Raw genomic sequence first — 16,813 nt, forward strand, 5'->3', positions numbered from 1 at the left:
AGGTGTAGGGAAATAAATGAACATTTACCCCTACCTCACACCATACACAGAATGAATTCAAATGGATCAAACAGCTAAATATAAACAGGGAAAATAGTAAACTTCAAGAAGAAAACACAGGGGGAATATCTTCATCAATGTTGGGTTAACAATGATGTCTTCAATAGGATGCAGAAAGTTCTAACTATTAAAAAAAATGCTAAATTACTTCTCATTCAAATTAGGAGATTCTGTTTCACCCAAAGACATTAAGATATTAGAAAGGCAAACCACAGCCTGGAAGAAGTCGTTACCATTAAGCACATCCAACAAAAGACTTATTATCTCCAGAGTTCCCACAAATTGATAAGAAGAACCCAAGAATCCAATTTTTCAAAGGCAGAAGATTTAAGTAGGCCCTTCCCCAAAGAGGTTATTCAAATGGCCAAGAGCCTGTCTCATGGGGCTCAGTGTCATTGCCATTTGGGGAAATGCAAATTAGAACCACAGCGGGACGCCACTCCACACCCCCAGATTGGCTACAACTAAGAAGACTGACAGTGGAAGGATGTTGGTGAACCGGACCCTTAACCCACTGCTAAGAGAGCAAATTGGAACCACCATTTGGTAAAACCTCTTCGTAGTTGCTAATGAAGTACGCACGTATCCTATGACCTAAAAACCCCAATCCTAGATGTGTACCCAGCATGAATAACATAAATCAGGCACTAAAAGGCATATACACAAGAATGTCCACCGCAGCAAAACACCCGACAGCCACCCAAATGATACACCAACAGAGAAGTGGAGAAATAGGTTATGTTTCATTTATCGGATCGAAAAATACACAGCAATGCAGCGAACGAAGTATAGTTACAAGCAATCGCGTGGGTACGTTTCACACACATAGTTTTGGGGCAAAAGAGATCACACACAAAAGGGTATACGTTCTACGGCTCTATTTATATAAGATTCAAAAGTGGCCAAAGTTAATGTACACGTAAGCACAGCAGTTACCTTCTGGGGGGGGAGGGAGGAGATAACTAGGAGTCGGGGGGAGGGGTGCTAGGGGGGAGGGGTGCCTCTGAGGTTCTGGGTGTGTTCCAGAGCAGATGTTGTCAACCTTGATGCTCTTGATATTTTGGGCTGGGTCCCTCTTTGCTGTGGGGTGCGCCCGCTCCGTTCCTGTCCTCGACGTGATAGATGCCAGTAGCAAACATCCCTGCCTCCAACTGGGACCCTCAGAAGTGCCTGCAGACATTGCCAATGGTCCCCGGGGGTGGAGCCCAAATCCCCCAGGCTGAGGAGCCCCGTTTTATCGCTGGTCCTGGAGGGAGCTAGGTATGTGTGCTCACTTGCCAGGTCACTGTACATAGGATTTGTCAACTTCTCTGCACCCATATTAAACTTCAGAAGATTCTAAAATCAAAAACAGAGTCAGTGAATAATTAAAAGAACCAAAAATGTCAGAGCCCGCAGGGACAGTAGATGGCGTGTTGTTTAACGTCTCGTTTGCAGGCAAGGGGGCTCGGGGTCGCCCCGGGCCCATGGCTGGTGGCCCCAGTGGGGAACTGAGTCAGGCAGGGGCTGATCCCGCGCGGGGGCTTGGCTGGACCTCCGGAACGCGAACCCCATGTGGAAACAGGGCCAGTGGACATGGCGCCCCAGCACCCTGCAGAGAGCATTCTGAAAACCAACATCTCATGCAAACAGGATATTAGCTTTTGTCAGAGAGATCAAAACGGGCTTGAGGTTTTTCTTCACACCCTCAGCCTTGCCTGCGTGTGTCTCTCTCTCTCTGGCTTTATCTATTCATTTCTGTCCACAGGCAGGAAGAGATGGCAGCCGGGGAGACTCAGCTCTACGCCAAGGTCTCCAACAAGCTCAAGGTCCGCGGCCCGTCCCTGCTGCTGGAGCCCCTTCTGGGAATGGGCTTCCCGGTACACACCGCGTGAGTACTGTCCTGCTGGCCGCTGGACGTGCGTTCCCGGCCCACTGACGCTTCTGCCCCCGCCACAGAACTGCAGGCAGCTCAGAGCACTTACTTCCTGCCCGAGGGGTGCGCTTTGCCGAGCGAGATACGTTCTCAAAATACGGCCCTTCTCTGCTTTTTATAAATGACATGCTCTTTGCCCTTTGGTCAAACTGTGCTGGCTGGCTGGTGGAGGGACCCTAAAAGTTGTGAAAGTCGGAAGCCGCGTGTTACGGGGGGCACCCCCATTTCTCAGGGTTTGGAGGGGCTTGGGCAGCCTCTTTGTGGTTCAGGGACCGAGACGACCCTGGGAGGCATTTCAGACTCCAGGCCGAAGGGAGCGGTGGAGGGCACCACCAACTAGGAAATATTTCTAAGTGGTGCGGGGGGGAACCAGTCACCCGTAGGCAAGATCTCTTCGATGTCTGCTGGTGAAAAGAGGTGGTTAAGAAACTACCGGAACAGTGTTGATCGATCCTGCTTACCCAAGGAGGAGGTCCCTGTACAGAAAATGTTCATCGTAGGACCCACCCTGTCAGAGAGAGACAAAGTCCCCAGAAGCCACGAGCTATGGTTGGGACATGGGATACTGACTTTTCAGACTTATTCACTCCTTGGACTGGGGACCAAGGTTTCCTGAAACGTTATAACAAAGCCCTGAGCAAACTAGCTGCCATCACTTTGAAGTTTCACCCTTTTCCTTTTCTTCTTTTAAAAATTTTTTTTGATGTTTACTTATTTTTGAGAGATAGAGCATGAGCGGGGGAGGGGCAGAGAGAGAGAGAGAGAGAGAGTGAGAGAGTGAGAGAGACAGAATATGAAGCAGGCTCCAGGCCCCGAGCTGCCAGCACAGGGCTTGAACCCACAGACTGCAAGATCATGACCTGAGCCGAAATCGGACGCTTAACCAACAGAGCCAGCCAGGCGCCCCAAACTTCACCCTTTTCTTTTCTAATCCAAACCAGAACTTGGTCGCTTTATGTTGATAATAAACCGGAGGCCTTTGAAATGGGCAGCGGAACTGTGTGCCAGGCCCCGCACCGGGCACCTTCCCCCGGGTGCAGCCAGGGATACCGAAGCCAGAGAACACAGGCTGTGGAGGGGCGGGGCCCTATTCTTGGCACCTCTAAAGCCCACCCTTTATGATGTTCTCGAAGCTGGACTCATGCTCAGAATGCCTTGTGATTTAAACCAATGTCATCCTTGTCGGTATTCACCAAAGAGCAGCTCTGAGCAGCGTCACGTTGGTCCGCTGATCGACTCCAGCTGTCTCCAGGCTGGATTCCTGAGTGAGTTACCTTAGCCTCCTTCCATCCTGTTCAAGTTGGCCCCGTTCAGTTACCCCAGTGTCTGTACGTCCTGGGTTATAATGATGAGTGGGACAGGGCTGGGCCTCAGGGACCCTGCAGGCCGGTAGAGGAGGCAAACAGACACAAGCTCATAGACGAGGCAGGGTGGCCCTATGTGGGCAGGCTGGGGGGGGTGGGGGGCGCGGGGCAGGTTTTCTGGAGGTGGGAGCCCCCGAAGGAAAACGAGCAGGGGAGTGTGAGCAGGTCCGCGTTTTCAGAAATCACGGCGAGGCGGCACGGAGGCCTGGTCAGGGCATCCGGCTTCAAAGTCTAAGCAGTGCAGGCCCTCGTGGAGCCCCCGGCCCGGGCCCCATGTGCCACAGTGCCGGCCCTGCCTCTCCCGTGCCCCCCACCCCCAAAGAAGGGAAGGCGAGGTCCGAATGCTCCTCCTGGTCTGCTCTCCTGTAGGCTTAAGGCGCTGGCGGCCACTGGAAGGAAGACAGCGGAAGAGGCATCAGACTGGTGAGTGCGGCCGCCTCCACGGGTGTGCAGGGTGTTTGGCTTGAACTGCTCGGGCCTCGAGAGCTCCCCGGGGTGGGCGTGGGAGGGCCCCATACACCCTGGGCAGGCACCCTGCCCACCCAGCACCCGGGGAAAGGAATAAAGAGCCCGTATTTCAAATGGACAACAGGGGCACCTGGGTGGCTCAGTAGATGAAGCGTCCAACTGCGGCTCAGGTTGTGATCTCCTGGTTCGTGAGTCCGAAGCCCTTGTCGAGTTCTGCTGTCAGTGTAGAACCTGCTTTGGATCCTCTGGCCCCCTCTCTCTGCCCCCCCTCTGCCCACTCACTCGCTCGCGTGTGTACTCTCTCTGTCTCTCTCTCAAAAATACACATTAAAAAAAAGGAAAACAAGTAGAGAGAGTGAACTTTGAACAAGCCTTTCTTCACTTAAAAATCTGAGTTTATCCACATGTGACTGTCAAAGAAGGAAGAAACCCACGCGATTTCTTGAGTAAATAGGGAAGAGCTATTTCTTCCGACATAAAATACAGGCCACCACTCTCTCAGGCTCCCTCTGATGGGGAGAGAATTTACTGGTGGCCCCGAATGGCGCCTAAGGCATCGGCACGTTGCACCTTACGGGGGACGGGTGGTGGGGGGCGGGGTGTGGAGCTCAGGGTGCCAGGAGGTTCTGCCACAAACCGGCTACGCGACTGTGCAGGCGGCCCACTGTCGCGGGCCTCCGCTTTCTGCTCTGGGATCACAGGTCCTCTTAACCCCCAGTCCCTCCTGAATGTGCCATGATGCCATCATTCTGTCCTGAGGCGGGAAGTCCCCTCACGCGCTGCTCTGGAAAACCACAGCGAAAATCAAACACTAAAAACCGGGTCTCACCCAGCTGCAGTGCCCGCCCCGGAGCAGGATGGCAAATACGGACAGTGGGCCTCTGAGGGGCCACTTTGTCCTCAGCGGGAACCTCCTTCTTCCCCCAGAACCTCTAGGCCAAGGACACAACATGAAACCCATCTACCAGGCAAAGGGAAACACCCAGAAGCCTCTGGGTGAGGCTACCTCTAAAGTCAGTCGCCAAATTTGAATTTCAGATGAAACCCACGGTTTCAAGGGCCACGGTTCCTTCCTCCTAGTTACAACAGGCCAGCCAGACCACGAGTCCCACAGAGGCCCGGGGAGGCAGTGGGGTCCCCTAGGCTCAACCAGGAGTGGGCCGACCTTAGCGAATCAGGGAAGCGCAAATTCAGATGCCGTTAAAAACAGAGGGCAGCTTCGAGCGTCCACGCGCGGTCTCTTACGGTCCCCGTGGCAATCGCAGCCGACCGCCCGGTTCCACGTCCAAGTACATGCCGTGGAAACACACAAAGGGCCTTAAAAAACACGGGCCAAGATCTTGATTACAGCGCCATGACATTTTTCAAAAAGAAACCAATTTAAGTGTCCAGCAGTGGAACAGATGAGTGAAATATCACCCGTGAGCGTGACGGGCACCCACAGCCCTTAGAAGGGTCACTCGGACACACTTAACCAGATGCCTCCGTGCCAGTGTGGATAAAGCACAAAAACGGGGTCGACGGAGAAAATGTAAACCGCAGAATAATTTAAGCAGCAGCTTGTGATTTGCGTAAAACACACACGAGTGTTATCTATGGATTTGTTCCTTGGGTTTCTAGAAGGAAAAAGCAAAGTGACAATAGAGGACACGTGTGTGCAGGGGGAAGGGGGTCAGGATAAAGGATCAGAGCGCCCCCTGTTGGCATTTGTTTTTACTCTTAAGGAGACTATATTTGTGCGTAATAGTGTTTCCTCGAGGGGCGGCACACTGCCCGCTAAACTTGCTTTCACATCCCGGGCACGTCTCTGAGTCATTAGAAAGTCGTCAAAACTGTGGATCCTGATGAATACCTGGTAAATACACTCCTCGTCCTTTATCTCATGTTTCCTAACCGGGACCAGTAACCGTACAATAAAATCTGCGTGCAGTTTTATGTATACCGTCTGCTTCCTGCTTTGGAGAAATTTCTGGAAGTAGAAATGGTAATGCAATTGTAGAATCGTCGGATGAAATGGGTATTTTAAGGCTCTTGGTGCGTCCTGGCAATTTGCTCATGTACACACAAATCTGCACAAATTCGCTGCCCCTTTGACACCACTGGGCGTAACTTTTATCCTTTCAAAGGCATTTTGTTAGTTTGACAGATGAGCAAAATAGCACCTTGGGGTTGTCCCCATTCTTGTTTTTGTTGTTAGTGAGAATGAACTTGAATTTGGGGTTGTAGGTCATGTCTCCTTGTCCTTAAAATAAGCTTCTGAATGCAAAGAAAATATGTAATAACCGCCTAAATTTCATCTATTTTTTTTCTGTAGTTTTAACTTGTACACTCAATTTGAAGCCTGCTACAATTAAAATGTGAAGTTTTTCTGCAAATTGTTCTCAACACTAAGGGGGTGGCTGGATCCCAAAGATCGCTTGAAGAGGTGCCGAGGTCTCCCGTCGCCTTCTCTCATTTTCTTGGTCTTCGGCCTGGGAGTCAGACTAACGCGGGTCCGAGACTCGGGCGGCCCCTGAGCTGCTCCGCGGCCTGGGCCCGCTGAGTCCCGCCCGAGAGGGGCTGGGGGTGCAGCGTGGGTGCTGGACGCGCTCGGCACGGCCTGTTCCTCCGACTTGCTGCCCTCCGTGGGGAAGGGTCCTTTCGTCCTGGCTTCAGGTGACAGCGCTGTTCTCTGTTACAGGCTACGTTGTCATCGCGACGACCCTTCTCTGGACGATCCCATCCCCCAGGAGTATGCCCTGTTCCTCTGCCCCACGGGGTCCCTGTTGGAACAACTTCAAGAGTTCTGGAGAGAGAGCAAGCGTCAGTGCACGAAGAACCGAGCTCATGAGATCTTCCCGCACATAACGCTCTGTGACTTCTTCACGGTGAGTCGGCCCCAACAGGCCTTTAATGCTCATTACCAGGCCGCTGAAGCCATTTCCCTGAGATAACTAAGCGAAGTTGGATACAACTGAGGGCAGCCACGTGATCTACTTCCCACGACTGTAGTATCAGCCGTCCTCTTCGTGTGGGACACCCTTTACTTTCCTCCTCAGCCTCATCCGGTCAACTCCTACGCATTCCGCAAAACCCCACTCACTTATCCCCTCCCTCTGTTAAGTCTTGCCCAGCTCCCCGGGCAGAAGGGGCTGCTGCCCTTTGTGCTCCCGTCATCTTTTGGCGTGTATCTCTCGTGGCACCGCCCATGTGGCGTGACCATGCGTCCGGTGCAGCCCGGCAGCCCCCACGAGGCAGAATCGCCACAAGGTGGACGCCTCACTCACCTGTGTGCCCCAAGACCAGCACGGTGCCTCAGAGCGGGTGTTGCGGAAATGTGTGACGGATGAACTAAAGAACGGTCGCTGCTGGCCCTTGCAAGTGCGGAACCGTTCCCTGCTTCTGTGGGGACCGGCCCTGATTTAGAATATGGCCCAACACGTAGCTTCACGGGGGTCCTGGAAAGGGGAGAAGGACCTGGGCCGCTCAGGAGAGAAGCAGGCGGGCATGAGAGAGAGGGAGGGGCCGACAGCCACTTCCTGTGTGGCTCCACAGCAGACAAACCTGGAGAGGACACGCCCTGGCCGGCCGCCTCTGCCATCGGCAAGCTCTAAGGGGCCCACGCATTTCAGGGGTCCCGCCAGGGCCCGAGGAGCGCTCCGTGCCGGGCTCCACGGCGCACACGGGAAGGGGGCTGCGAGCCTCCGCCGGGAATGTTTCCAGCAGATTCCCCGGGAGCCTTTGACGGTCACCCCGGTTTGCCAGGGGCTGAGGGGAGGGGCTCCCAAGGCACGGAACCTTCAGTGCTAAAACCAGAAAAGTCCCGGGCACACTGGGGCGCGTGGGTCACCCTACTTTGCCGGCAACGGCGTTTGTGACGGTCAAGCTGTTTTCCAGCTTGTCCTTAGGAGCTCGTCAGGGAAAGGAAGCAGCCAGAGCCTGTGATGAAAATAACCCTCGAATGGGCCATGCTTCATCACTCCAGCGAGGGGGCCACCTGGGCCTTTAGGTCCTCTTCCCACGTCCATGTCCAGGCACACACACACACACACACACACACCTCCCTTCTCCTGCCCCAGCCCCGTCCCACCCTGCCTGGCTGGCTGAGCAGCCGTTCTGGCAAAAGAGTGACAGGGAAATGCAGTCTCTGCCTTTGACGCTGTGAAAGGAAAACGTCCAGCCTCCACGGGCGGGTGTCCATTGCGGCTCTGTTCATACACGACCCGGTGCCCCCGGACTACTGACCTGAGACCGAGAGACACGCTGTGGACAGACAGTCATTTATTTAGGGTTATACCGTCCGTGCGTCAGGCACTTTCAGGACCCGCGAGGGCCACAAAGACGCAACACACGGACGAGTTTAGCGAGCCGCTGGTCAGGGGGGACGTGAAAATGCATCTTAAAACTACGATGCAGCTGATTCGTACAAGAATGAAAGGTGCTGTGGGAAATTCGGGGGGAGCCAGTGCCGGGAAGCACAGGGCTGGGCTAACTTCCTGCTTGGGGGGGGGTGGGGGAGGGTCTGCGTCTCATCGTGGTCTCACTGTGGTCTCACCGCGGTCCCACGTGGCCACGTGAGTCTTCCACATGGAGGAAGGTCTTCAAGCCCAGGAGGCGCTTGGGCAGCGCTGAGCCCAGGAACCAGGAGTGGGGAAGGGCGGTGAGGGTCCGGCAGGTGCCCGCAGCCTGGCACTCGGGCTGAGCAGGGGCCCCGGAGCCGTGCATGCACCGTGGCTGCCTCCGAGTCTAGGAGAAACCTCCAGAAGTCCGAACAGCTGAGCACAGCTGTGGGTTGAGTCAACATGACACAGAGGGACGAGAGGTAAGTCAGGGTGACAGGCGTTTCCAACCTGGACCCTTAGAGGACATTCCATTCCAAAAGGAATCTTACCTGGAATCTCTAAGAAACCGAGGCGGGGTGCAGAACAAATCCATAGCCCCAGACGTGGGAGCGAGAGAATCACGTTCCAGCAGTGTGGCCACAAATAGGCTCGAGGGGCTGCCTGATCCGAATCAACTAAGCTAATAGCTGCCCTTCTGACCGGAGGCGAGAAAGCACATCCTTGTCTCTTCTCCCCTAGTGCGAGGACCACAAAGTGGAGTGTCTGTACGAGGCTCTAAAGAGAGCCGGGGACAGGATCCGGGGTTCCTTCCCCTTGGTCGTCCCTCTGGCTCTCCATTCTTCCATCAGCTACCTGGGCTTCTTCGTGAGCGACAGCCCTGCGGATGTCATCCGGGAATTCGCCACGACGTTCGCCATGGAAGTGGCTGTCTTGGCAGGTAGGCAGCCCTGGCCAGTTGCACACGAAGGGCGCGGTTGACGGGGACTGACTGCTCTGTGTCCGGGGCCGTGCTCTGCTCCTCAGGCGCCGTGGGCCAGCCGCGGGGGGAGCGGGCTGCGGGCTGCTCCTTGCTGCCGCCGGCTGGGCTGGGCTCAGGGGACGCAGGCACCCTGGCCCAGGACTTTTCCATCGCCACCTCTCCCTTTTCAGCCAGCTCCTCCAATGTGGCCTTGCTCTGGGGCTGAACAGCTTAGCCAGAGCTAAATCTAATGAGCCAGGATGTCCTTCAGAAGGAAAGCAGACTCTGAAAGCAGAGGTCACCTTTTCTCCAAGTGGGAATACCTTTGTCTGCATCGATACGGGTTTTCAGAACACTGGGTGTGCTCCAGCTGCCTGGAAAACTGTCCCAGGAGGAGACCTCGAGTGGTCACGTGATGACAGTGGATTACAGGCTGGTTCCCACACAGGGACGTCCGAGGCTCCCCAGCCCCATGCCCGCCTTGGGCAGATGCCCTCCCGGGGTCAGTGCTGTGTGTAAAACACAAGTCCTAGTTGGTTTTTGTTGATGTTTTAGGGAAGACCATAGTCTTTTCTCCATGGCCTCTCGGGGAAGGATCGTCGAGTTTCACTTTGAGAATCTTTGAGCCTCCCTTTTTCCCCAACCCCTGCGCTGGTCTGGAGACAGGATCCGGCTGGGGTTCACGGGAGGGACTCTGGACTTGACCTCAGAAGACGAGCGTCTCTCCCTCGTCTCTGGTTAGCGCTGGGCCTTCATCAAGTCACATCAGCCCCAGAAGTCGCTCTTTCTCTGCAAATCGGCGAGGACTCTGGCCCTTCAAACAACGCAGCCGGTTTCTGTGGAGTTTCCCCCTCGGTCCTGGCACACAGAAGAAGTGCAGTGTTGTGGTGACTTCCGGCACCCTGGTGGAGAGACGCCGCCCTACCCCTCCGCAGGTGTCGAGGCCCCTTCTGATCTGGCCACGCCAGGAGGTCACTGAATCCCGGATTTCCACTTGGAGGCTGGCCTCTGGGCTCCGGGGTCCTATTTGCTGGACGATTAGCAGCTTACCCCGTGGCTTTGTGGATTGGCGTCCTTTATAGAAACAAGAGTCAGGTGATGCCTCTTTAGTCTCCTTGCGGCCAAAAGGACAAGGTGGTCTCGTCCTGCCCTGCCCCATCAGCCCCTCGCCTCAAGGCAGACAGGGCACCTCCCTTACGCACTGCATCCCCCAGTTGGGTCTCACTGGCCCCTTTTTTTTTTTTTTTAATTTTTTTTCAACATTTTTTATTTTATTTTTGGGACAGAGAGAGACAGAGCATGAACGGGGGAGGGGCAGAGAGAGAGGGAGACACAGAATCGGAAACAGGCTCCAGGCTCCGAGCCATCGGCCCAGAGCCTGACGCGGGGCTCGAACTCACGGACCACGAGATCGTGACCTGGCTGAAGTCGGACGCTTAACCGACTGCGCCACCCAGGCGCCCCCCACTGGCCCCATTTTAAAAATGAAGAGACCGAAGCCGGTGAAGGGGAACATTCCTGTCCAAGGTCATTGGCGCGGGGGAATCGTGTCCCCTGAAATTCCTGTCCACCCTGAACCTTAGAAACAGGCTTTATTTGGAAACAGGGGCTCTGCAGACACAATTAATTAAAATGAAGCCAGACTGGAAGCCAGACTGGAGGGTGGGGTCTAAATTCAGCGACTGGTGGTCCTATGAGAGAGGAGAGAACACAGAGACACAGGTGTGGAGGCCATGGGGAGGACGCAGGGACGCAAGGATGCGGCCACACGCCAGGGACCACCTGGAGCCCCAGGAGCTGGACGCAGCAGGGAGGGGCCTCCCCAGAGCCTTCAGAGGGGGCGCAGCCCTGCGGACGCCTGCAGACTTCTGGCCTCCAGACTGCGAGAGAGCACCTTTGTGTGGTTTTAAGCTCCCCAGTTTGTGGCCATTTGTGACCACAGCCCCAGGAAAGCAACAGGGTCCCCTAAGCGGGGTCGGAGCAAGAACCTCAGTCCAGCTCAGTCTTGCTCGGCCCCACCCGGGTTCAGGCTGACCGGCCCTGGTATCCGCCAGGGAGGCTCCGACCCCACAGCTCTCGCCCTGCCTTCCACGCCTGTGCCCTGGCCTGACCCCAAAGGGCTGGGAGGGGCCGGCCAGCTTCATTGTGTCCCCATCAGGGCACCTGTGTCTGTCCCCAGAGACATGCCCCCGGAGGCAAGGGCTGGGGAGAGCGGACAAGACAAGGGCCCATGCAGAAGCCACGTGTGGTTCACGGATGACAACCGGTGTGGATCTTTCCCGGGCCACACTGACTCACGTGGCCAGGTGGTCCTCCACCCACTGCCGAAGCACCCAAGAAAAGAAGTTCCCCGCCACCCACACGTGCTCTCAATTTATGCCTCTCACCTCGGCGGTTTCTTGTTTGCCGCTGAAGTCTCATGTAGCGGATGGGAGACATCACTGGGCCACCAGGTCTGGGCCCAGGAAGCAAGTGCAACATCCGGGCCACGTTCCAGGGGAGAACGGGGCCTGTCTGTTGGTATGTGTTGCCCGGGGGAGAGGTGGCCGGTAACCAGTAGTTATGAAAAGACTCCCGGAGATGTGAATCAAGAGACAGGTTTCAGCGCCGCTCCAGCAGGCGGCCCTCACTGTCCTCAAGCCGCTGCTGTGCAAACGCAAGCTCTTCCCAAGGTCGCCCCACCAGGAGAGGAGGGTGGCTCTAAAGCCAGGCCTACGTGACGCCAAAGTCCGCGTTCCCGTCGGTCACCGCCTCCCCCAAACACAAACTACTTTGTGGCCCAGAGGCCGTCGGATCCTGGCTGACCTCAGGGGCCTGGAATGAGGACCAGGAGGGCAGGATCCACCAGGGTGGAGGCCTCCCAAAGACACCAGGGACCGACCACTCCGAGGGCTCCCTGCTTCGCCAAAGTGAGCGAAATGTGAGAGATGCCGTCATGTTTGACACAGTTGGGTTCCCTGTGGCATTTTCTTCCCAAGACTCTGCAGCAGAACCAAAACCATCGGCCCAGAGTTCAAGGCTACAAGTCCAGGCAGCTGGGTAGTGTGTGCGCCCCGGAAAATGAACGGAGAAGCTGTGACTACATCCCCTTTAATCAGAGGTTCGGGCCACTGGCTTGCAAACTGATAGGCTCCAAACACCCGGACCCATATCTCCACCCCTCCTCCTTCCTCCTCCTTATAGAATTTGCAGTACCCAGCTATGTCCTCTATAAGCTGAACTCTGGGGGGTGCCTGGGGGGCTCAGTCGGTTGAACGTCTGACTTCAGCTCAGGTCATGATCTCACGGTTCATGGGTTCAAGCCCCGCGTCGGCCTCTGTGCTCACAGCTTGGAGCCTGGAGCCTGCTTTGGATTCTGTGTCTGCCTCTCTCTCTCTCTGCCCCTCCCCCGCTCATGCTCGCTTGCTCGCTCTCTCTCTCTCTCTCTCTCTCTCTCAAAAGTGAATAGACATTACAAAATTTTTTAAGCTGAACTCTGTGAAATGGCACAATCTGGGGGGAAGGAGGGGGCAGAGGCAGGAGGCACCAGGCAGACAGGCTTCGCATATGAGCCCCGGGCACACAGCCGTCGTGGATGCATAGCCACCCCACACGCGCAGCGCCCACGGCGGGGGTAAAAGCGCCCACCATCCTTGTGTTGACCTGGTTTCGCAGACTGCACCGTGAAGCCCTGCGCCAAGCAGCTGCACCTGACCCTGGCCCACAAGTTCTACCCCCACCACCAGAGGACACTGGAGCAGCTGGCCAGAGCCATCCACCCAGGCCACGGCTGCCAGTGGACCGCCGTGCTGTACTCCCGAGACATGCGCTTCGTGCACTACCAGGTGAGCGAACCCAGGCCAGGAGCCTCGGCCGGAGTGGCCCTGGCCAGGCGGTTGGACTGGACGCTCCCCAGGAGAGCCAATGGCGGCCCGCCGGTAGATAGAGCACTTACCCCCAGGAGCCCTCCTCCTCTGGAGGTATTTCAGGGAAAGGAAGTCCTTCTACTATTTTTTTTTAACTCATTCCTATTTTTGCGCAAATTTAGAACTAGTATTCTTTTATGTATGAGTGGCAGACACAAAAAAGTTTGAAAAAAAACACCGGTACCATTTCCGGCAATAAAAAGTGGACTATTGCAAAAATTTATGAGTCCATGGTGTTGCTTATTAATTTGCTTAAATGACGATTTCAACGAAACCTCACGCAAGACTTCCTCCCCCGAGATGGATGGTTTAAATGGAAAGCACGCAGTGCTCCTTTCAGACCTGTGGAAGTAGCATGGACGAATCTACCGTGTTCCGTGTTGTCTGAAAGGCTATAAATAACCTTATGCCAAGGGAGGTGGATGTGAATGTCTAATTCTGCTCTAAGATCTTTCATATTAGAAGTAAGTAGTAATAAGAGATGATAGATATAGGTGGATAGATAGATGAATAGATAATTGATAGATGTGGATAGATAGATAGATAATAGATACGAATAAATAGGTAGAAAGATTAGATAGATAAGATAAATGGATGGATGGATGGATGGATGGATGGATAGATACATAGATACATAGATAGATACATAGACAGATGATAGATAGATGATAGGTAAATACCAGAATTCATTTCCAAACCTATCCAAAGAATTCTGTGCCATAGTCTGTCATCGGCTACTATCTGTCACCCGACACAAGCCTGGACAGGCCCTGGAGTCGTAGAGCACAACCGGGGAGCCTGGGGGAAAAGGGCAGAGGTCATCCCTCTCGCGCTGCCATCTTTCCCAGCCCAAGTCCATGCTTGAGACATGAAAACGCTCGCGTCTTTTCCAGACCCTCAGGGCCCTATTTCAGTACAAACCCCAGAACGAGGACGAGCTGACACTAAGTCCGGGCGACTACATCTTCGTGGACCCCACCCAGCAGGAGGAAACCAGCAAGGGCTGGGTGATTGGGACCTCCCAGCGGACCGGCTGCCGGGGCTTCCTGCCCGAGAACTACACGGAGCAAGCCAATGAGTCTGACACTTGGGTCAAGCACAGGTGAGTGCTGCCTCTGGCGGCAGCCCAAACGTCTTCTCTCTGATTAACATCCAAGAACGTCCCTCGGAAAACAGTGGTTGCCGCGTGCTTGTAGACCATTCCATCACTGGAAAGAAAATTGCCTTCTCCATGCTGGTGACATTATCCCTGCAGGTATACGGTAAATATCTCGGCCGATCCATGGTTTTCTGCAAATAATGCTCAGAAAGCATGAATTGCTCTATGTGGCTTCTGAGATCGTAATCCCGAAACGACTGTAAAAACTTCCGTATTATGGACCTGACAGATTATATCAGAGAGCCCGAGCTTGGCTTTACCTAGCCTTCGGCTCAGCGTGTCGACTGTCAAGTCCGAAGGTCCATTACCAGTTTTCTACTGCTCTGTAGCAGATGACCGTGAACTCCCCAGCTAAAGCAACACACGTTTACTACCTCATACTTTTCCTGCAGCAGGCATCCGGGCACGGCTTAGCTCGGGGTCTCTCGAGGCCACATTCAGGTTTCGGCCGGGGCTGGGGATTTACCTGAAGCCCAGGGTCCTCCCCCAAGCTCACGTGGTGTTGGCAGAACGCATCTCCCAGAAGCCGTGGGGCTCCTGGTGGCTTCTTCGCGTTCAGCTGGAGAATCTCTTCATTTTAGCACTTTTAGCCTTGTCTGGAGAGGCTGGGGTTGCTCAGAGTCATTAGGTACCGGTTCCTTTTGTCCCATTTACTTCCCTCCATTAATCTCTTTCCTCACATGTGTTACTGTGAGCAACAAAAGGAAACCGGTGCTTGGAAATATTCTTAGCGCCGAAACCAACTTCACTCAACGTGCTGCCACTACATGGTAGGGATCCCCCTTCCTCCAGTTTCCTGGAACGTGTGACTCTCACCAGCATCCATAAGACCACGAAGAGTCTGTCCAAAGTAATTTTTTTAGCGTGTGTCTCAAAATTCTCCCCACCTCCACCCACGGCTCAGTCCCAGAGCCGTTCCCATATTTTAGGTATTTGTCACAGCAGCACCCCACGCTTAATACCAAGTTGAGGAGCAGTTAAGGTTTAGCCAGAGAAGCAGTAATTTATATACATATCCACACATACAATAGAAATGCACTTATAAAATACAGAACATTTCGTATTTAACATACAAAAATTATTTATTAATAATGTAATAATTTCTATTTACATCATATTATTTATATATAATGTATGGCCGTGTTACACACCACACACATACACACACATTTAAGGGATTGCCGTGTGTGACTGTTGGGGCTAGCTAAGCAAGGACAGGCAGGCAAGAAGGGAGGGAGGGGACCACAAACGTTGGAAGCCATGACTCACGGAAGCGCTTGTCTGCCTCTGACAATCGGGGAGGAAGCCCCCCAGGCAGGTGGGAGAATGGTTGCCGGCACAGCTGCTATTTGGAATCACTGAGCTCAAGGAAGCCCTGAGCCTTTTTTAAAGACCTTCCAATGAAAGAAGTCAGGCTCCCCTCCCCCCCACCCAGGATAATCTCCCTTTTCATTAACTTAAAGTCTGCCGACCGACCGGCACTTTAATAGCATCTGAGAAATCTCTGCACAGCAGCACCCAGCTTAGTGTTTGGTTGGATAGCCAGGAAAAGGTGTGTGTATGCTTCCCACCACGACCTAAACTTCCCCTAAAAGAGACCGTTAAATCATGAAACAATGTATTAGTGAAATAAATTAGGATATATCCGTATAACACAATACTTGCAGTCTTTAAAAAGGGTCACAAGAAAGTATTTTACGTGCTGATATGAGAAAATCCAAGATAGGTTGCAGAACGCAGTGTATATTACAGAGCTATTTGTGGGGAAGGGTAAAGTAAAAAACCATTGTCTTTACATATATGTGCTTAATATGGATTTATATGCATGCCTGTGCCTAAACACGGCCCGGAAAAGAGAATCTCTAGAAACTTCCCACAGTGGTCCCCTGGGAGTTGGGAAAGGGGCTGGGGAAGAGAAAAGGACTTGGGGAAGGGACTTCACTCTGTACCATCCATGATTTGTAAGTATTTGAACCATATATATATATATATATATATATACGCATTACTTATTCAAAATATAAATTCATCCATTTTAAATTTGAAGAAAAGAATATAAGGACATGGGGTCAAAGAGACAATAAAGGGGGAGAAGTCAGACAAATCCAGGGCTAGGTTGCAGCCAGCATGCATGCTGTGAGATCCCTTCCCACACCTGATGCAAAAGGGACACAGCTTCCACAGAATGGTCACGGCCAACCAAGATGAGGTAGACCAGTTGTCTGTGAGAAACACCACCGTGCAAGGGCAGACATGGCCATGGGTCCTGTGGGCTACCACAAAGCCATGGGCCATTGGTGCCACAAGGGACTGCAGAGATAATCCAATAGAGCCTCCTGTCCTGGAGAGTCGAGGACACTCCAGCCCAGGGAGGTGGGGAGGCTGGATGATGTCACACAATTAAGGAAGCACTTGTTTCCCTTGAGAACCAACTCCATCCACCATCCAGTCCAACGAACTGTTTAAGAAATCAGGAGATTCTGGTTATACCCTAACTGACCGTCACAGTTCCAGGAAGGGTGAGGCAGGTCCTTCACTCCCTGCTCAGGATGTGAGAGCTTCACTGCCACCAGGAAGTTGGCAAACCGAGATATTTCTAGAACTACATGGCGAAGACTCTGTAAGATGAGTTTTTGGCTCCTACATTTTTTGCTTCACAATG

At 53.7% G+C, this 16,813-nt stretch overlaps 1 protein-coding gene across 5 annotated transcripts in view; it reads left to right on the forward strand.

The window, feature by feature from the left end:
- Positions 1-1,755: 1,755 nt before the first annotated feature.
- Positions 1,756-16,813, forward strand: part of UBASH3A (ubiquitin associated and SH3 domain containing A) — a 40,526-nt gene continuing 25,468 nt past the window's right edge. For 2 of the 5 annotated variants that reach the window (XM_058732098.1, XM_058732100.1), the window contains exons 1-6: positions 1,757-1,930; positions 3,709-3,762; positions 6,488-6,674; positions 8,868-9,066; positions 12,742-12,911; positions 13,886-14,094. In XM_058732098.1, coding sequence (XP_058588081.1) covers positions 1,818-1,930; positions 3,709-3,762; positions 6,488-6,674; positions 8,868-9,066; positions 12,742-12,911; positions 13,886-14,094 — 932 coding nt within the window. In that variant the 5' untranslated portion in view covers positions 1,757-1,817. Of the gene's footprint in view, positions 1,931-3,708; positions 3,763-6,487; positions 6,675-8,867; positions 9,067-12,741; positions 12,912-13,885; positions 14,095-16,813 lie in introns of all 5 variants that reach the window. The other 3 variants (XR_009262375.1, XM_058732101.1, XM_058732099.1) reach the window with 2 other exon arrangements.

This window comes from Neofelis nebulosa, chromosome 5 (genome assembly GCF_028018385.1).
Source record: "Neofelis nebulosa isolate mNeoNeb1 chromosome 5, mNeoNeb1.pri, whole genome shotgun sequence".
NCBI classification, from domain to species: domain Eukaryota; kingdom Metazoa; phylum Chordata; class Mammalia; order Carnivora; family Felidae; genus Neofelis; species Neofelis nebulosa.